At 35.5% G+C, this 21953-nt stretch overlaps 1 protein-coding gene across 3 annotated transcripts in view; it reads left to right on the top strand.

Moving 5' to 3' along the window:
• LETM1 (leucine zipper and EF-hand containing transmembrane protein 1) overlaps nucleotides 1-18672 on the top strand; it is an 85744-nt gene extending 67072 nt beyond the window's left edge. For 2 of the 3 annotated variants that reach the window (XM_012552379.3, XM_031942469.1), the window contains 5 exons: nucleotides 667-807; nucleotides 4768-4902; nucleotides 7009-7202; nucleotides 9310-9466; nucleotides 13209-18672. In XM_012552379.3, the coding sequence (XP_012407833.1) occupies nucleotides 667-807; nucleotides 4768-4902; nucleotides 7009-7202; nucleotides 9310-9466; nucleotides 13209-13358 (777 nt within the window). In that variant the 3' untranslated portion in view covers nucleotides 13359-18672. The remainder of the gene's footprint in view (nucleotides 1-666; nucleotides 808-4767; nucleotides 4903-7008; nucleotides 7203-9309; nucleotides 9467-13208) is intronic. The other variant, XM_031942470.1, reaches the window with a different exon arrangement.
• The last annotated feature ends 3281 nt before the right edge of the window (nucleotides 18673-21953 follow it).

Raw genomic sequence — 21953 nt, forward strand, 5'->3', positions numbered from 1 at the left:
TCCTGACACACTGCTGTCCAACACTTGCCTTCTCATCCTATATCTGTGAAGTTTTAAATTTTTTTAAAAAATATGTTTACATTTTAAATCCAATATATAGGTTTAAATTTACATATTAATTAGATGCAGTCCACTGTTAACACATAATTTAAGCAGTATGGGTAACAGCATCTTTAAGCTAAGTTTGTCTAAGAGTAATTGAAAATTAATTTGTTTCAGTGTAAATGTAAAAATTACATATAAATTATATATCCATTATAGTCATTTTATGTGATCTTCTTTTAGCCTCTTTACTCATTACTTTCTCATTTCCCCATCTCCCCACAACCCAAATAGGAACATGATTTCATAATTTGCAAAGTAATTTTAAAAATTGTTTTGCATATTTATCTTACTTTTATATATGTGCTTTTGAAACTTTATATGTAAGTAGAATTTTTCTAATTGAAACTTTATTTTTCATACATTATCTAAAGGAATCCAAGGATTCTTTTGTAAATTAAAGACTATTTTGCAAATCTAAATGTTTATATCATGTTTATTTAAGATGGGAACTTTAAATGATGTAACTTGTAGCTGATTCATTGATTCATTGACTATAACCCTAAAAATGTCCTACCTACTATTGTGGAGTTATTTTTGATTTCTGTGTGGTCTTCAATTCAGAAAGAAGCTGAGTTGGGTCCAGAAGTCCTTCGGCAGGGAAAAACAATCCCTGCATCCCTAGATTTGGAGCCAGAGCTCACCAAGGTGCCATTGAAATCAGAGACTCTGATTGATACTGCCCCAGTCTTAGAAGGCCTGAAGGTAACTAACATGCAAAACAGAGTGTTTGGAATGTTTTTTCAGTGTCAGGTAGGAATTGTGGGAAAATGTTTCAATAGAAGCCGATCAGTAAAAACCTGTTGGTAGGCAGGATTTGAAAAATTTTGCTTAACTCAAGTTTATCAGAGGCGACAAAAGCAATAATTTATCTTATAAAATCAAAAGAGCAGATTTGATGATAAATACCAATAATTTTAATTCATAAAAATTTACATTATTTTGTCCACATTTTTATCTGTGTTATAATGAATTAAAAATATAGGGGGCTAGAAGGAACTATGAAGCAAATGATTAGAAATATTTGAGGCAGTGAGAAGAGAGATTGTATTTTTATGTAACCTTCATTCTTAGTATTTGTTTTTCTAGGGTAGCAGTAACCCCATAGAAGATGTAGTTGTTTTATACCCTTTGCTCCCCCCCAAAATTTTTTGCTTAAGAATATTAAAATATATTTGTCAGTCCTGTATATAAATAAAATTGTTAGGATTGTTTTAAATCATCTAAATTGGAAAATAACGTTTCTAAGCAAGGACATATGCAAAAAAGTAACCTGTAAAACTAGTGTTAGGAAAGCTAAATAAAGCCCAAGATGATTCGAGTGTTGCAGAAAGTGTAAAAAGAACAGAAGGGATTCTAAAGAAAATGAATGTTGGAAGTAAAACCGAAGAGAGAACTAGGTGCCCTGCTTTGGAGGGGAAGTATTGTCAGGTGACAAGATAAAGTAGCACTTCTTTTCTCCAGCATGAAAAGTGGTCTTCTAAGGGAAAAGGGTGGAGCATACTGTGAAAAGAATCAGTCTCTAGCTTGGGCTAATCCAGAGGAAGGAAAAAAGCACCCAGTCTTGCTAAGTGAATCTTCTTGGTTAATTTTGTTCACTTGGTTAATCTTTAAGATAAAATTGTAATTCTTCAGCCTAGTCTTCCAGGCTTTTTTAGCCTTATTTTCCATGACTCATTACACTACCCTGTGCTCCAACCAAACAAATGGAACTTTCCTTCTCTGGGGCTCTCCACATTCCTTTAGTTTGTCTGCTCAGCCTAGAGTACACTTATTCTCCTTTCCTGCCAGAATTCATCTTTCACAAAACTTTCCCTGATCTCAGTTGTTAGACTTCTCTTCTTGATTGATTGACTGATTGTCTTTCATTATGGATATTTTATTCCCCCAGTGAGAAGGCCTGTTTTATAATTTTCCTCCTTCTCTTAGTACCCAACAATAAATAAAACAATAAATTTTATCGTGGGCATTATATAGAATGGAGAAAGTAACAGAAAGCTAAAGATGAACAATTATTATCCTAGTAAGAGAAAGTGGATTTCCAAACCTGCAGACCCATCAGTTTAAAACAGCTTTTGAATATTTTAAAAAAATGTACTGATGACTAGCATCTGACCAATGTGGGTTCATTAAGAATCAAAATGACCCTATTTCCCTTTTTGCAAACAGATTATGAAGTTGATATGTGAGAACACCACTAGTATATAAGTATAAGTGATTTTTTTTTTTTCAGGAAAACTTTTCATGATATTCTATGATATCTTTATATGTGTAACAAGAAAATGTGCAATGGATTGTCTTATTGCTGGGCAGACAGGAAGCTAGTTTAAGAAGAACAGTGTCCACATTTTATGCAGCACTTTAAGACTTGCAAAGTGCTAGACACATGAGGATCTCATTTGATCCTCATGATAGTCCTATGAGGTAGCTACCTCATAAGTTGATTGATTCAGTCAGTCAATCATTTATTAAATATTCACTCTATGCCAGACATTGTGCTAAGTGTTGGGGCTACAAATAAAAAGGTTAAAAAGTTTGTGCTGTCAGGGAACTTAACATTCTAATTATTTTTATTCTTGCAACTGGAAGAGGTTAACGGATTTATCCAGGGTTTCACAGCTAGTGTCTGAGGTCATGCCGATTCCAAGCCCAGTATTAGCAATAGAAGTCACTTACTGACAGGGGAGTAATTTCAACAGGGATGAGACATTAATAGCTCTAGTTTCTGGGAAGTGGGGAGGCGCAGCCAGCCCAGAGTGGCTCTCAACAGCCCCTTTTGCAGCCCCTAGTTATTTCTGAAGACCTAATTTGCTCTGCTGAAGTCTTCCCCACCTGGATAGTGGCATTCACTGAATATAATGTGACCTCAACATTGCTAGCAGAGGATAATGATAAGGCTGTAAGGATCAGGACAGTGATAGCTAGAAGTTTTGGATACCAGTTTTGCCTCTGAGTAGTGACTGATCTTGAACAAACTTTTTACTTTCTGGGCTTCACTTCTTTTAATGTAGACATGGAGGCTGAACTAGAGGATGCTTCCATCTCTAAATCTTGTATAAAGAAGATGTACCAGCGGTAATAGTAGTGGTGTAGTTATAATTGTAAAAATAATTTAATTTATGTAGCATCTGTTAGGACACTGTGCTAAGCACTTAGAATTATTATCTCATTTGATCATCACAACAACCTTCATTAGGTAGTTGCTATTATTATTTACGTTTTACAGATGAGGAAACTGAGGCAAACAAGAGTAAGATCTTGCCCAGGGTCACACAACTAATAAGTGTTTCAAACTGGATTTGAACTGAGATCTAAGTGAGTCAAACTTGGTGTGGTAGCTTTAAGATGTCAGAGATGTAGAAAGACTTATACATTAAAGGTTAAAGTAAAATCCTCATTTATTTGGGAAACAAGTTTTACTGTATCATTTGTATCGTAGCAGTTAGCTTTTAATTTATTAAGGTCTGGATACATTCTTATAGGTTTAGAGTCCTGTCAATTTTTCTAACATGTTATTTTGCTTATAAAGCTGAACTTTTAAATGTATTCTATGTAGTGGTTATACTTCAAGGACTTAGTTTTCCCATTATTTGCTTAAAATTCTATAAATTTCAACATTGCAAACAAAATTTCTGTAGATGACATGGTACTCTAGTAATATCAGGAGACTTGGCTCCTCTATTCTATGCTATTAGTGTGTATTGTACCAATCTGTCCCTGAGAAATCAGAGATATTAAATTGCTTCTCGTTCACACTCAGTGTTTTATACAAAGACAATAAAGCTGAGTGCTAGTATTCTGTTGGGGTTTTCCACTGGGATGTTAAAGAACTGTGAAACAGAGCTTCTTCCATGACTCCCTTAGTCAGTGAGTTATAAAATTAGTTCCTCCCACAGGTAATGGATTTGGTTCTTAAGAAATTTAAAGAGTGAGTTTAACTTCATGGGAAACATCCTTTTTCCATAGTAATAAATAACAAGGAGACATGCTTTTGACTCAGCAAAGGGAGAGGGTATTAAAATGTCCAGAAAAGTTGCGTGACCCATGCAGAGTTGGTGGTTTTTTAGAATTTTTTTTTTAACCTGTTTTATTCTTTATGGGTATTATGTCCTTTATTGTAAGGATATTTTCTGGGTTGTAGAATAGGAGAAACACCACCAGTATTGGAAGGAAAGATGATGTAAAAACCAAAAATATCACTAAAAATGCCTTTTTAACACAAGGTTAGTTAGAGACAGGGTACTCTAGACAAAGAAATGCTGGATTGAGGGCCAGTAGATTCATATTTGATGTTGCCTAAGGCACTAACTACCCTTCTCTGTATCATATGATGGTAGTCTAGTTGTTCTCTAAGGATTCCTTTCATTTTTTTTTTTTTTTGTGCATCCTGTAAATTCTATTTGAATATCTTATACATATTCCAAAGGATCATCATCTCAGTATCATTTATGATCTTGTTAATTTGTATCTGATTCCCTTTGTACCTCCATCCTCAAACATTTAATTTTGGTTTTTTAAAATTGATAACATGGTAGCTAGACCAGCTCCATGGTTATATAATAGGAATATATGGTGGTATTTGGAAAGTTTGGGAGCTTGTGAAATTATCCAGGAACAAAGTTCAGACATTTTTGTTTGTTATTTGGGGCTCTTCTTTTTGTCCAGGGAGAAGAAATAACCAAGGAAGAAATTGACCTGCTTAGTGATGCTTGCACTAAACTGAAGGAACAGAAGAAGTCGTTAACCAAAGAGAAGGAGGAGCTCAAGTTGCTGAAAGATGATGTTCAGGAATATAAAGAGGTAAGGGGGATCAGTGGGAGAACAGGCACCTTGATGATGAGTGTTTTCCACTAGAGCTTTAAGCCATCTTTGTTGGCTTATTATTTTCATGATGGGTAATTTTTTTTATATTACTGTTCTGTCTCCCAGAGTCCTCCAGGAAGCATTGACTTATTGGATTTCAGGCCTGACCCATTGTGCACTTGCAATCTGTCATCCTGGATAACTTGCTTCCCCTTTCTACATCTATTCTGTAAAATGGCAGTATAGTTGCTTGGTTTCCTTCCTTTTTAGCTTTGTTGTAAGGAAAGTGCTAAAAGTTAAAAGTGCAATAGAAATGAGGAATGTTTGGTTTCAGTTATTCCTGGACCCCTATGGGAGTGACTGCAAGAAAAGATGCCTAAAACCCACTGAGAATGGACTTGCTACTAGGTGCTTCTGTCTCATTTTCTGAGCAGTATTCTTGACTGCTCCCAAGGATCGAAGTTAGGTTTGCTTTGAGGTAGGAGAGGAAAAGATGGAGAACTGAGTTCTTGGTTCGTTATTACCTATCCTTTGCCTGGTTTGATGTGAATTGACAGCTTCGGCAGCCTGATAGAGCAGAAAGAAGGGGCATGAGTAGTTTCTTTCTCATAGTAAATTTCCATTTGATGATGGTTTGCAAATTAAAGTCTGTAATGTGGGAGTGAATTTTATATGGGCTTTATCAGCTGCCATTATAATAAGATCCCTTCATTGTTGTCCTCTTTAATACACAAGTGTATGAAAGAAGATATAGTCTTTTTTTTTTTTTTTGCTTAAATGAGTAGAGTAACTGCAGAAATAGAAATGATTTATAGAGAAAATGAAGATGAATTTTCAAAACTGTCTTCAGAAATGATGAGAAAAATTCTTCTATTAAATTGGTTTATGATGTCTGTTGCTGAAATTAAGATTGGAGTAAAAAGTAAAATTATGGTTCCCATTACTTTTAAATGTATGCAGTTAAAAGTTGCTGCATTATATATCACATAAATTAAATGTTTTCAGAGAAGATGAAATAATAAACCAACTTTAATTTATTTCTTTTGACATTGTGGCATCATCCTCTTTTTTGCTTGAAATTAAATTTGAATTCCAGTAGCACATACCTCATGTGTACTATTGTTTAATTGCTCAATTAATGTATAATGTGACTAACAGGTCACAAACACAGAGCAGAACGTAAGGACATTCATCTCTTTTGCTTCATAATCAGAGTGGTCTTCATTTCTCAAATGTAAGGAGACACAAATATTTTGTATTGTTACTTTAAAAAGAAATGTTCATTTTTAATTTATCATTCAAAGAATTGAAATTTTACCCTGTTTTATGTATTGGCTTGAAGGGGGAGTGTGTTTTAGATCTGCTAATATTAGGGTTCCCCCTCCCCCCCCAATAAAGCGTTATAGCTTCATAGAGGTTGGGTGGGAGTAGAATAAGCTTCAATTTTTTGCTTTATTAGAATGTTCATTTGCTATTTAGATTAATGGCCTAAAATCAGGCAGTCACTCATACTCCTAAAATTTGGCTTTAGAAGGAGGAAGGAGTCAAATCCAAACTATTTCCTTTCCCTGCCACTTGAGTACAAATTTTGATGATTAGAGTTTATTGAAAACTCAATTGTATATTGGTCACAAGCCAAAAAAAAAAAAAGTGCAACATATATTGTATCTAAGATATACTGTAACCTCTTTAACATGTATAGGACTGCTTGCCATCTGGGGGAGGGGGTGGAGGGAAGGAGGGGAAAAATCGGAACAGAAGTGAGTGCAAGGGACAATGTTGTAAAAAATTATTCTGGCATGGGTTCTGGCAATAAAAAGTTATTAAAATTTTAAAAAAAAGGATGAACAGGAAAAAAAATGTGCAAATGTGTATGTACGTATATAGTATATAGTTTGTGAATAGTTTTATATAGATATAAATATCTAGAGAGCAATTTTTGTGATTGATAACAGTGGAAACTCTTAAGTGCATAATGTATCATTTTATATCTTTTTAATGCTAATATGCTTGAATTTTATAACTTCCTTGATATTAAGCTATATTTGAACTTTGAACATATCTCATGAAGATTTAATGTGTCCTTTTTTAAACCTTCATCAGGATTTGCAAGAGATCAAAAAGGAGCTTTCCAAGACTGGTCAAGAACAGATTATAGAAGAATCAAAAGCAAGCAAGAGATTGTCTAAGAGGGTGAACCAGATGATTGGACAGATAGGAAAAATACTTCATGAATTAGAGAAAGATCAAAAACCAGAAGCAGGAAAATTGGACAGTAGTGGTGTTGTTGCTACTGGGTAAGTGTTGATAAAATTAATTTGGATTTAATTTTATATAGTGGTTTGACGAAATACAGTTTTACTTTTAGATATTAAGGAGAGATTATTTTTGAAATTAGTTTTTACTTTATGAATATCCTGCTTTAATTAGCTGTTTTTTTTTTTAAATAAGTTCTTCCAAGTACCAGAAAGAAATAATGTTTATTCTTTCCCTTTTCCCCCCAAACCTCTTCATAATTCATGTAGTTTCAGTCTTGAGGTAATTTATTATAATTTCTAATGACTTCTGTGACATAATTGGGGGCTCAGTAAATATAGATGATGAATAGTCACCATTTACCTAAGTCCTAATCTTTTCCTGGAATTATAAATGTTGCTTGCATACAGAAGTTAATCAGTGACAAGACATTATCTTTGCTTTAATAGTATATAAATGGTAATATAGAAACATTCACAGAATCTAGAAATAAGAAATTAAAGAACAGACTTTATATCTTCTAGAATTGTGGTCAAATACCATAAAAATGCTTTGTGTAGTTTGCTATTCTGAATCTTTATTTTTTCCTTGTAATGAGTTTGTAAGGAAGTTCTGATTTGGTGAGAAAGATGACAGACGAGCAAGGGGAAGCGCAAGGATTTTGATGCATGAGATACTACTTCATCTAATTTGGTATTAATGTTTATGTAGAAATTGTTTCTTTTTTCTCTTTAATTTTAAGTTTATTGTAAACCTTTGTTTGAGTAACCATATCCCTAGAAATAAAAAAAAATCTTAGACTCTTTTCTGGAACTGGAGTAGGAATCCTACATGTTGTATTTTAAAGAATCCTTAGTATAATAATGGGAAAACAAAAGATTTTATCAGATCCCAGTCTCATGGTGAGTGCTATGTTTCATTGACATAGTAACTGTACCTAAGAGTACAAACCAAAAAATACACTACTGTTTATACTTTATCAAATATACATATTTTTTATAATTCCACTTTGTATATCTAATCTTATTTTTGGATGAGAAATTCTAGAAGGTGGGGTGGAAGGTTAAGGTTAGAGGAAAGATCCAAAAGAGACTTGGTCGTTAGATGGTGGGTTTAAGATAAAGGAGGGGTATGGAGGGGATGGGATTTGAGTCAGTTTGGTTCAGAAAGGTGAAAGAGGTGCCAGGTTCAGACTCTGTTCAGTAGAGAGGAAAGAAAGAATCAGAGTGTGCAAGTTAAATTTGTGGGTACAGAACTGACAGAAGATTTTAATGGAAAGAGTCAACTATCCAGTGATGTTTTAGGTTTTGAGAATTTTGCTTGTTTAAGGACTCCAGAAATGAGGACTAGAGATCCAAATTGCATATATTCTCCATAGGAAAAAGCTGTCTGGGAGCGGGGGGAGTGGGAGATGGGTTTTCCATCTGACGTGCATCCTTTGAAGAAAATGTTGTGTCAGGGTCCAGTCTCTCTCCCTCTCTCACTCTCCCCCTCCCCCCGAGGCAATTGGGTTTAAGTCACTTGGCCAGGGTCACACAGCCAGGAAGTATTAAGTGTCTGAAACTAGATTTGAATTCAGGGTTGGTGCTCTATCCACTGCACCACCTAGCTGCCCTGGGGTCCAGTCTCTTAAAGGAAATTTATGGGAGTTGAAAACTGCTATAGGAAAGTGGTAACTAATTCAGATGTAATGTACAGATGTTCTAAAAGCCCATTTTATTGGGCAGAAGTGTAGGTACAGTGACTCCTAAGCAAGTTCTCAAAGGAGAAAACATCTTGAGCACTTGCTACTTTTTCCTGGTAGCACATTTCTGTTTCAGGTAGTCATTTGCACTATGTACTTCATTATTTTAAAAAGGAAAAGGGTCCTTAATTTTTTCCTTAGAATTTTAATATTTCCCTCACCTTGTAAATGGAGAAGATGTTGGGACCAAGAGATTGTGTGGTTAGGGTTGAATGTTTTATCCTGAATATTAAACATGAATGTGGATAGGACTTTGAACAGCAGGATGTCTATAAAGAGTGTTAACACCGGCAGAGATATTTGAGTTTAGAGGGTACTCATTAGTGGGAGATGGTGATATTCTTCTACTCCTTGCATATTTCTTTCTAGTTCTTCTGTTTATAGTAACTGTTTGCCATATACAGATTGGGTTTCCCCCTTAGGGAAAATGTCATCACCATCGGTGAGCTCATAAATGTGATGAAACAACTTGAACAAATTCCAGAGAGCAAATTGATGAAGTTGGCTTCTGCCCTGGATGAAAACAAGGATGGCAGGATTAATATAGATGATGTTGCCAAGGTAAGTGTCAAGTGAGATTTAATGGTGACAAAAGGGGTGCAGAGCTTTGTAAAATTTTACCAAAGTTGAATTAACATAGTTCCAGTTAACATCTTTATTTCTGCAAAATGTGTATCTCGGGATATAGTCTGTACTTCCATTCACTGAAGTAGTCACAGAACCATCCTTAGATTTGGAATATTTCTGTGTGGCTTGGGCCTGCCTTCTATAGCATAGTTGAAATCAGCAAGACAAGCCATTCAAAACATACTGAAAAAGCTTTCATTGTTCAGGTTTCAGTTAGAAAATTTAAAAATGGATTTTAGTTAAAAATGAATTTTTTTGGGTCTATTTCCAATAATTTTGTAATCTAAATAGCTAGATTATTTTAGGTTCTCTTTGAAGTTATAAATTGGAGGGGAAACTTTTTTCAAATCATAACTTAGCAGTATGTTTGTCTAGTAAACAAAAGATGAAATTTTGGCAGAAGCCTTTAGTTGGTTAAGGAATATTTGGTTATTCTCATTGTTTTATTGTTGAATTTTTATGTTCTTTGTTGCTTTTTTGCTTGAGTTATATTGAGTAGATTCTCTAAAGGGATCATACTTTAATTTCTTTGCATTTTTTCCCTCATTATTAGTTTTTAGCACCTGATTATTTACCTGTCTGCCCTTTCTTTCCCTTTTCTTTCACAAAATTTCCTGAAATAAAAATTTCAAGGGAAAATTTTGACTGGCTTTATAAATCAAATGGAATGTCCTTTAAATCTAAAATTAATCACCAGAATATTAATGTGTTTACAGGGCGAGGGTAGCATAGTATGTCAAATGTGTGTCCAATCATTTCATCCTGTTCACTTACTTTTTAATATGTTTCTTGTTTTTCAGGCATTTAAGAGAAATTTAATTACCTGTAGGTCACCAATGCTTATAAAGAACCTTGAACATCTTTCTCAGTCAATAGTTTTTATGGGTCATATTTTTGTAGCCAGATATCTTCATTATCCTTTTGAGGAACAGGGCCCATCATCGTACATCATCATTCACCTTTTTATCTTTCCATTTTTGATATTTGCCCACTGCAGATAGTTTTAAAGTGTGCATCTCTCTGGAGGGAATTTAGAACAATGTGAGTTGAGAGAATATGGGCTAGTAGTGGAATATCCATAATGGAGAATTAGGTTGTAGTGGGGCCACTCTTTGACTTTTAGATAGATAGATAGATGTGTCTGTCTATCTATCTATCTATCTATCTATCTATCTAATTATAGTGGAAGTTACATTAAAGGGCAGAGGTGAGCATAAATAAACACAATTCCTAGCGGCCTCTACTTGAATCAAGCAAATTCTGTTTGCAAATGCTTACACATGTGAACTTTACATTTGTCTATACTATAGATCCTAGATTTAACACTGGAAAAACCCTTAGAGGTGATGTAGTCCACTTTCTTTGTTTTAGAGATAAGCAAACTGAGACCCAGAGAAGTGAATCATATTGCCTAGGTGGTCATTAACTGAGCCAGGCTTTAATTCACAGCCTGTGATTCTAAATTCAGTATTCTTTCTGCTCTCCCCATAGGACTGACACCACAATTATGAACCTCTTGTGGTTGACGTTTCAACCATCACTTGATTGATCAAACAATCTGTTTTAACCCGGTAGCATTTTTTCTGTAAGAGGATTTAAAATGCTAGCAAGTGAAAAGAACTCATTTCATTTCTCTAGGCCTTGGTTTTCTTTGTAGGGTTAAAAGTGTTGGACTAGGTTTCTTTCGAGAACTCTTCCAGCTCGAGATCAGTGATCCTAAATTAGGAGCATCCCTGCTTTGGAAGGATAAGCTGAATGTTTTTGTAGCTCTTTTTGTGGCTAAATCAGATTTAAGAAAGCTTATTTAGGAATAGAGTTACATACTTAAAAGTTTTATTATGTTTTTTAATATACTATCTCCTACTAGTATCTAACTTAGATGAAATAAAAAAAGAATTGGTGAACAATAATACCAGTTAAGAAAATGAAATTGTAGATATCAGGATGCTTAGCCATTTTTTTTTTTAATATCACAGAAGCATGGGGCCTTTGAGTACTCGAATTTTGCAGAAGTCTTAAAAAATTTTTTTATTGATAATTATGAATGCACAGTAAGAAACCCTTACTCTGGACAAATTGAATTGACAGAAATCTGTAGGACAGGAATTTAATTTAGCAAAAATTTATTAAGCATTTGCTGTGCAAATGCTGTTTTTAGCATTTTGCAAATGCTGTGCAAACTGTTTTTAGGTCCTAGTATGGGAAAAGGGCACAAAACTCTTACGTAATATATGATCTTAAATGGTCTTTGCATTTTTGGAATGACTTCTGTAGTTGAGGAGAAGATACATATGCAGGTAACTGTTAGACAATATTATCTGATAAACAGATGACAGGTTCAAAATCAGATGCTTCGTTAGGTTAAAAGGAAAAATTAGGAAAAACTTCTTTAAGTAAGGGAGGAGGTAGCATGTTAGCTGGGCTTTAAAGAGGGTATAAGAATTCACCTGGTCATGAGGACAGACAAGGCTGACAATTCAGACAGATGGAAGAATCATGATGAGTTTGGCGCATAGACTTTGGTCATCCATTATAGGATAATGTAGCAGAGAGTGCATTGGACTTACCAGACTTGAATCCCCTTTGAATCTCTGTGGATTTTGGCAAGTCATTTTATGGCCCTGAAACTCATTTTTCTCATCTGTCAAATGTATGATAATATACTACATATTGAGTTTTACAGGGATGTTTGGTGTGAGGACCAAATGAGGGCAATGTGTATATCTTTACCCGGAAAGCAGGATATAAATATGTCTCATTATAGTTACCAAGGACTTGCACACCCATTATCTCATTTGATCCTTATAATATTGTCTTATAGGACTGGCAGAACACTTGGTGGTGTTCCCATTTTACAGAGGAAGAAACTGATATTCAGAGATAAGTGACTTGACTAAGGTTATACAGGTAGTAAGTGACAGAGCCAGGATGGGAAACCAGGGTCTCTGGTTCTGAGTCCAGTGTTCATTCAGTTCCAGTGTAACCTGGAACCCTGGTCCCCTTGCCTTGGCCCCAAAACAGAGGGATGAGCCCTGAAGCAAGCAGGGAACTGTTGTCTGACCTTTGATTTCAGATGGCCATCTTGGGTTCCTTTTGCTTCTCTCTTCCTATAGCCCGTGTTTTCCTTTGATTTTCTCTCTTGTGCTTCCTCCCTGACCAGATTTCTTCTCCATGCTTATCTTGTTAGTGCTGCTCTTGGGGGCATTACCCTGTTTGTAATTCCTCATAGATGGATGTGCAGGCTGTGCAGAGGGCTCAGCTTTGTGGACTGTGGTGAGCCTGGCGAGCCCTGGCGCCCTCAGTCACTTATCTGGCTCCTGGGCTTGCAGCCCCAGGGCTGGGGGCAGGGCTAGGAGGGCCAGAGAAGTTTCACCTTTATGGTGCTGCAGTAGATGCAATCATTGTTATCTTTACTTAAAGGTTCATAGGATCCTAGGCAGACCCTTGCTCCGAAGACTTTTAGTGTCCAGCCCCTCATTTTACAGATGAAAAAGCAGAGTCTCAAAGAGGCACAGGAATGCAGGTAGTAAGTAGCTGAGTTAGGATTCAAACACAGTCCTCTGACTTGAAATGCAGCATGTTTCCACATGAGTGAGCTTGGGAACAAGTTAAGTGGTGTTTCCATTGGAAAGTTGTCCTTGTATGACTTTGCTATGTTCTGCTTGGGTTCCTCTAGGTTATCGAATTGATTGACAAAGAAGACATCGACATCTCCACGGGTCAGGTCAGCGAGATTGTAGCATTACTGCACAAAGAAGAGAAGGTGGAAGAGAAGGAGAAGGCAAAGGAGAAGGCTGAGAAAGAAGCTGCAGAAATAAAAATATAAAACTCAGCCTGCGATGCTGCTGGAGCTTTGGAAAGGCAGCTTGTGCGCTGGGCGGCACATGACAAATGCCTTCTCCTCATGCTTGAGCCTCTGTGGTGGTGAGAAATGATGATCTTGCTTTGAGGTGATGCTAGTGGCAAAGCAGCTATTTTTCTGGAATAAAGCAGACACTTCCATGATCAAATAAGTAATTTTCTATCATTCCATGAAGATGAGAGCAATCTGGACCCTCTTCCCCCTACTCTTTCCGTGAAATCATGTATTGGTCCATGTATTGATCGTGATTCCATCAGCTAGCTTATCTATGGACTACAAACCATGCCCCCGGTAGTAAACACACCATGTACACTTAAAGTTAGGTGTACCATAAATTGCCGAGTAATAATGATTGATTTAAAAGGAGAGAAGATGGGGCAGAAAGTATCTGGTCCCATTTTTCCTACTTTGTCTAAAAGATTTCAGGTGTTTTTTGTTTTTTTTTTTTTTCCCTTGCATCTAAATGATATTTTCCTACAAAAGAGTTAGAATCACTCCTTTCTCCCAGGTGATCTCTTTCAAATATTTAATTTTTAAATATTTAAAGACAAAGGTAAATTCATTCAAATTCCCACCCTTCAGATGGAAGGGCATGGGCAGTGTTTCACTTCTTATTGGGTCAGTTTTGAAGTTTGGGTTTGTTTTTGAAGTTGTTTGAGATGGTTAATTTTTACCCCCTTTCTGTTGATCTGTTTTGGTTGCTATTGGACAGGTATATTTCTAGGGCTTATATTCACATTCATTTGAATGAAAACTTGATTTTTTTTAAAAGGAGATTTAAACAAATGTATGAATGTATACCCCAGAAATAAAATATAATACAAATTTGTCAGAATAGACTTTTCACCAGCATTAAACTGTAACTAACTATTAAGGAAATGTTTATTTTCTTTAATTAATATATGGAATAATGATATCATCTGATCACTTAAAAATTTATTTTTATGCATGCACATTGTGTTTCAGGGAATGATTTCTTTTGGGAGAATGGGGAGTGGTTTTCATCCTACTGATTAACTTCCTGATTAGACAACTGGCAAATGTGTTCTCTTACATGTCCCTAACCTTACATATCTCTTAAAATTAGCTTGTGTCAATTATACTTTGGAAAAAAATTAAGTGGGTGAATGTTGGCAACTAGTGTGTTTGAATTTACTGTACCAAATCATTTTATTCTCTGAAGTGTTTTGATATTTAAGTAAATAATTGCTTTTGGGAGTTTTTGAATAAGTAGATTTTCTCAGTTGTCCTCATTTTCAAATTTTAGCTAAATAGAACAGGATGTCTTTAAATATGTTAAAAAACATATGTAATAACATTGTATAACATTTTTCATGAATTTGGGATTGTCCTCTTTACAACTAATATTTTTGAGCCCCATGATTCATACTTTTTTTCAGTTACCATCCACCAAGCATTTCCTATTTCAGCAACACTTACATAAAAATATCTAAGCACCCCCTTTGGATTGGTTAATGTTTCAATTTTTAATCCCAAACTTACTTAAAAATAGTGATTTATTAGGCAAAACTTAAATACTTAAATGAATTATTAGGAGAGCTGGTGGTCTAGAGTTCAGTTTGATGATCATCACTTACATGCTGGACCACAATAGCAAGTCAGATGCTTAGTTTGCTACCACTGGGCATTTTTCTTTTGTTGAGGGTTTTTTAAAAATTATTTTAAGAATCATTTGTCATGAGTAGTATGAAATGTTAGATATCTTGAGAGTGACAAAAGCTGTAACTATTTGTAAATTTTGTGTATTCAGCAGATGAGAAGGAATTTTAGAATGTTCTTTAAAAATATTTGTACTGTATTTTGAAACTGGGCATTTTCAAACTGCTGTATTGGTAAGGGTGAGTTATAGTTCTCTTGATAAAGGTAGGTGGTCTGGTTGTTGGATTTGGCTATATTTCATATAAACTTGCCGTCCAGTACTGAAAGCAAGAATATTTTCTAAAATCTATATTAAAACAAAACTTTAGGGCAGTGTTTTTTGCGTATTAAAATATGAGCTGGAAAATTTAACCTTTTTTCCACATTTATATCACCCCCAAAGCAGCTTTTATTTAATAATAATAATAGACGTGCCAAATTCTCATTTGGCCCGTAATTATGGTATTTGGGTGGTGTATATTTTGGGCAAAAATCTTAACCTTCAATAGGTTGTCTTTCATATGTCATCTAAATATAGGATTATAAAAATACAGGAATAAAATAACTCCTGTGCTAAATATAGACAGTGAGGAAAGAGGAGAATTGGATGAATAGGCTCTAAATTGTTTTCAATGTTTTACTTAGTGATCATATGGCAGCTTAAATGCAGTAATAGGATTGTATGTTCTACAAGGGATACCTTGATGAGAAAATAGTTGCATATAAAAGTTTTCATTTTTTCTATCTGAAATGGCAAGGTTAGATACTTTTATATTTACGAATCATTTTAGATTGGTTATTTTAACCTTATTTTCAGTGGTAAAAGACTGTACTACCTTACGATTGCCAAATGTATCATTATTAATCTTGGAGTTTTCATTTGTGAGAGCCATTGGCTCAATATTACTCATATCAGGAAAGGGAGCCCCTGACTGAACATCCCTTTTGAAGCAAGCAAAGTGGCTACACTTTATGGGGCTGTGACAGGTAGGCCATGAGGGCACTTACTTAGAATTCAAGTGAGTTTTTAAAAAGCAATTACTTTAAAGACACATAAGCCTGTTAATTGCAAATAGAATCTGAACACCCATACTTGGTTAAATTTGCTTAGGAGAACTGCTCTCTCTATAAGAGGTATGTAATTTTAAAACTTTTTTAACTGCAGTCTTCAATTTTGCACCCTGACCTTGATTGAAAAAAGTGGGGCATGATAAAGAAGCAGAGTGGACTAGTTCTATATAAGGAACCATAGATTGTAAAGATTTAAGAATACATTGCCAGCCATCTGACCAAGTCCCTCATGTTACAGATGAATAAAGAAGGCTCAGAAAAGGGGAGGAAGGGATCTGCCCAAGGCTCCAAGAGGAGCCTTGTCCGGAGAGCTGAGAGGAGCACCTAGATCTCGGCTTCCACTCAAGTTAACTGGTTAGAATTCCATTTTCTTCCTTTCTTGTTTTCTCCCTTCTTTTTATGCCTCCTGGTATTTTACACATTGGACCATAGGATTCTTTCTTGCAGCTACCTGTCTTTCACTTTGTTAGAGCATCAGAGATAGGAAAGACTTTTGAGCTCACTGAAAGTATCATATCCCTATTTTACCTTGCCTTTTGTCAAGTATTGTTCCTTTTTTGTATGAGCGTTGGTTGTTGGGCTGCAGTTTGTAAACCTCATCACTCTAATATGAAATGGTGAGTGACAAATTTGGAACAAAATAATAAAGTAGATGGGTCTTTAACCTGCTGTGAGTGCAATAGCAACAAATGTCTCTCTTCCTCTCTCCTCTCTCCCTCATCCCCCAATTTAAGATCCTGGGGTTTTAAAAATGTATAAAAACGCCAGTTTTAGTAAATTTGTATTGGTTTGACATCAGGTCTATTGGTTATTTTTGTTTTGTGTGCAAATATGTGTTGGGGGAGGGAGGGAACTATACTGAATTTTATTTATTGCTGCTTAACTATATCACCAGGCACAATTCAGAGATATGGTGGATCCAAGAATACAAGGTTTCTGTGCTGAGGTAACAAAAGGGATGAGTTTTGATATAAACTTTGTAATTTTTTAACTTAAAAAGTAATTGAGTGTCACATATTTACATTTTCAGAATTTGCTATGTTTTGGGGAGTTTGTACAAGCTGTATTTCTAAGGAGAACTTGAATGGATGTTTTTAAGCTGATGAGAACTGAGTACTTTTCCTTTTCCCCCATTATACAATCTAAAAATCTTAAAAATTGGCGTGGTTCCAAGTGCTATTTTGGATGGTCCAACTCCAGATGCTGCTTTTGGGATGGGAAAGTTACCTGGCTATTTTTTTTTTTTAATAGTCCATAGGTAGATGTAAGTATTTTAGAAAAGGTATTTAAATTAATTAGCATATTTATGTTAATGTCTCAACTTAAAATGAGTGGCTTCTGAACTTTAATCCAGTAAAAGGAGATATATCAGTGATTTAAAATATCTGCCTTCATAGTTCAGAGGGTTTGCGTGTGTGTGTGTGTGTGTGTGTGTGTGTGTGTGTGTGTGTGTGTTTCAAAATGGAAATAAGTTGTCTTAAGTACTGAAACAATTACGTAAAATGGCCTTGGAGTTTTGAGGTTTTGGGTTTTTTTTTTGTTTTTTGTTTTTTTAAATTATCCCTGAAGAAGGGAATGAGGTAATTGAATTAGGGACATACTTACAGCCTTAATTACATTTCTAGTGCCTAGCAGCCTCTGCATACAATAGGCACTCAGTAAATGTTTATCAAATTGAATTTCTTGGCATTTATCAGTAAGACAACTGTTTTTATTTGATATGTATGAGTGACTTATTTTTCACAAGCATGACTAAAATCAAAGTAACCAGAGCCCTGGACTTTTGAAATTCCTCCCTCTCTTAAACCTAATTTACTTCAGAGTTCAGATACCTTTGGATCCACCATTATCTTACTGATAGAAATGCACTGATAATGTAAAACATAATTTAAGTGGTATGATGTCATACATTTTTACTGTGTATTTTAAAGAAATATCGATAGTCCAGTTTCTTTGTATGACTTTCAGAAGAAACAAGCTAATGTGTTTTCTGGACACATTAAATTTGATGTAAGGAAAAAAATTATATATATATATATATACATATATAATAAAGGGATGTCAATTACTTTTTTTTATTTTGTGTTTTTTTCCCCCCCTTCCCTATTGATGTAAAGATAAAACTGTCAGTTCGCCTGCCTTCTTTGATAAAAAAATCTCAATACGAAAGCTGTAGAGAATCTTTGTCATACTACATTGTATATTACCATCCCTTCCTGGTTCTTTTACTAATTATTCATATTTCCTAACCACTCTTAAAATTCCATGAATTTGGAAAAGATTTTCCAGTTGACCAGATCAGCTGGGTAATTGGTTATGACTGTGACTAATATGATGGAATGATAGTTTTCAAAGTGGATCCCTCAGAAGGGTGTATTCTTATTCTTTGGATGCTCAACTATTGAATGCATGAAATCCGTGATTCCCCTGGGGGAATATCCTTCATAGCTTGTGGCATGTTATCTTTGTCCTTGAGGATGGATTTGACTTTGGGAAACTCAATAAACATAAAGCCCTGACTCAGGCCTTCAAGAAACTTTGTCTTCAACCTACCTGTCCAATTTTATTTTGTACAAATTACCTAAAATATTCTTTCTTTTGGTCAGACTGGAATATCTTCTATCTCTGATCTTATTTGGCTATTCATAAAGGATTCTCTCATCCCTGGTATTCCCCTTTATATTTATCCGTCCATATCTTCGTGACTAACAATGCTTCCCACAAATTCAGCACTTAATGTTTGTTAACATTTGTTGTTGATTTGAAAGTTAAACCTTGTTTCAGAGACATTTAGTAATAAAGGAGTGATTAAACATTGTAATCGATCAGAAATATTTATTAAACACCAACTATGTGCCAGCTCCTGGTAGGCACTAAAGATCCAAAAGAAATGATCCCTGACCATAAGGATCTTAGCATTTTGTTGAGAACAGTAATATAAATAAAAAGGAATAAATGCAAAGTATTTTTGAGGCAGAGTCTGTCAACTGAGAGGACCACATAAAGCTTTCTGTATAAGGTGGCACTTAGCCTGAGTTGAAGATTAAGATGCTGAAGTTAGAAGGGAGTGGTGCGTATTCTAGTGGTGTATATGAGGGGTAGCCTCTGCACATTAAAGGACCTAATACTGACAAATCAGTCAGAGGCAATGTGACTAGTAGTTAATGAGATCAAGATAAGTATTTCTAGTGTGGCTCTTTGTCATTCCCAAAGAAAAAGTGGAGACATATTTAAATGATAGAGTTTTCAGAAGTTACTACTTGGAAGGATGAAATTGACTTGAATGTATAAAATCTGGTTTTTAAAAAAATGATCACCACATTGTCCTTGTCACAATCCCTGAACTCTTTAGGCCAGGAACTATAGTCAAAATCTTGGCAGTGAAAGGGATGCTAGAGTTCATCAAATAGAATGATGCCTGAACAGGAGTCCCCTTTACAGATTATAAATAGTGGTCTTCTGACCTTTACCTGAAGACCTCCAATGATGGGAAACCCATTTTGTCAAAAGGCAGTCTGCCTCTCAGCAGCAGTATTCCACCAGCCTTGCTCTTCTTTCTGTCTATAATGATGAGAAGCTCCTGATGAGATGGCCAGAGAAAAGGTGTTACCCTGTCTTACTGTTTTGTTTATTACATCAGTTTGCCGCTATCTCCTGGAAAGCCTTCCCTAATCAAACTTTCTCGATGAAGACCTTTCCCCCACCCTGATACCAGGTACATATTTGATCCTATAGTTTTTTGGGGTGCCTCATTGAAATAAACTTAAGTTCCTTGAGGGCAGGGACCAGGTCATACCTGAAGATTATACTTTTACCAATATCTGAGAACATATGATACTATGGTAGCTCATATTTCGGTGGCATTCTAAAGGTGACAAAAGCACTTTCTTCACAGCCTTCTACAATCAAGTGGCCTAAGTGTTATTACCATCTTACAGATGAGGATCTTTTAAGAAAAATTAAGGAACTTGCCTAGGGTCACAAGTAAATTGCATAAGGGATTTGAACCATCTGGCTCACACAGTGTTTAACAGAGATTTGAAGAAAGATTTGCATGAACTAGTGCAGACCCAAGTGGGCAGACCCAAGAGAACTTGAACTTCACCTTGATTACCACAGTATAAAAGAAAAAATCACTAAAAGGAAGTTGAATTATGAATAATGGAAAAGCAGTGAAGACCTTTAGAGAGGAGATTAACGAAGCAGTCTTTCTTCAGGCTGAGAGAGGTGAGAAAGCCAGGCAATCTCTGAGAATCCTGCAATCTCTCAGACTTGCTATCACTATGAGACATTATCCTTAACCTTTTTCCCTTGCCACATAGAGAGGGGGGGGGGGGGGGAAGGGATCATTCTTAAGAAGTAAATGGTAAGGAACTGTGATATAAAGATAAAAGGTCTCAATAAATTGTATGAAAATAGTACATGTTTGTTAGATCGTTTCCTGTTCCTCTGAAGTTCAATTCAAATGTCTTTTCCTTTGGATGATTACTACTTTTCGGATGGAGTCTAGTAGCAATGGGTTAAACAGTGACCTGTTTTCTTCATCTTCCCTTTCAGAGCAGAAGTCCAAGGCCTGTCATGCTCTTTCATGCATCTATCTTCTTAATAAGTGGGTGCTTCTTAATAAGCTGACTTTTTTTAAGACTTGAAAATTAGCAAAGAGTTTTGCATCTGTAAGCTCATCTGAACCATAGCACTGTAAAAGGGGTTATGCAGATTAGGGTTACCTGTATTTTATAGATAAGGAAACAGGCTAAGGACTTTGACTTGTTCAGAATCTGTTATTGGAAACAGGATTTGGACCCAGCTCTCTCTTGACTTTCAGAATATTCTTGGAGAGGGGCCTTTAGTTTTCTTTCTACCCAAATTCAGCCTTTCAATAAGAAAAGGGGGCTAGGTAGACTTTGGGCTGTCCCTCACAATACAACACTGCTGCTCTTAATCAGCTGTTTAGTTAAGTGTAGACAGCTATTCTGTAAGGGGCAAAGAGTGGCCTTCTACACAGATGGCTACAATACTTCCATAGGGTAATGTAGTGAGTGATAAGTGTGTGAAAAAAGAGGCCCAACTGTCCTAGAAAATTGGGGGGAAAATTGATTTAAAAAAGGGGGGGGGGACCAAATGCTGAGATTGTCTTTGTTGCCTTCATAAACTTTATTGCCTTCTGTGCTATTTTTCCTTGAGCCTCTGCTTTCTTCTTCACTTTCTATTGTTTCCCCTTCCTACTTTTGGCATTAATGCATTGTTAGTTGAGCTGCAAATTAGTCCCACCATTCTAAGAAAGTAGTTTAGAATTGTGTAAATAAAATTATTAAAAATCTATTTCCTTTGATTCCCAAATCTCACTGTTAGGCATGTACCTCAAGAAAGTAACAAAAAGAAAGGCTCCATATGCAATAAAACATAATAGAACTTTTTATAATAGCAGAGGGCTGCAAACGTAGTAGATGTCCGTTGTTTGAAGAATAGCTAAATAAACTTTGATATGAATATAATGGAACATTACTAATGCTGAAGGAAATTGTGAATATATTGAATACAGAGAAGCATGAGAAGACATGATGCAAAATGAAGTAAGTAGAAACAGCACAATGACTACAACCATCTAAATGGAAAGAACAACAAAAACTAGAAATGGAATGGCTATGAAATTGACTTAAGCTTGGCTTGAAGTTAAAGGAGAGTAGCTACACACATCCCTCTTTGCAGAGAAAAAGATTAACTGAGGTGGAGCACTGTATGTAACTTTAGATTTTTTCAATATGCTGGCTTATTTTTGTTGAACAATTTTTTCCCTTTTTTAAAATTGTTCTGGCTCTCTGAACTAGT

The sequence above is a fragment of the Sarcophilus harrisii genome, chromosome 6 (assembly GCF_902635505.1).
Source record: "Sarcophilus harrisii chromosome 6, mSarHar1.11, whole genome shotgun sequence".
NCBI lineage: Eukaryota > Metazoa > Chordata > Mammalia > Dasyuromorphia > Dasyuridae > Sarcophilus > Sarcophilus harrisii.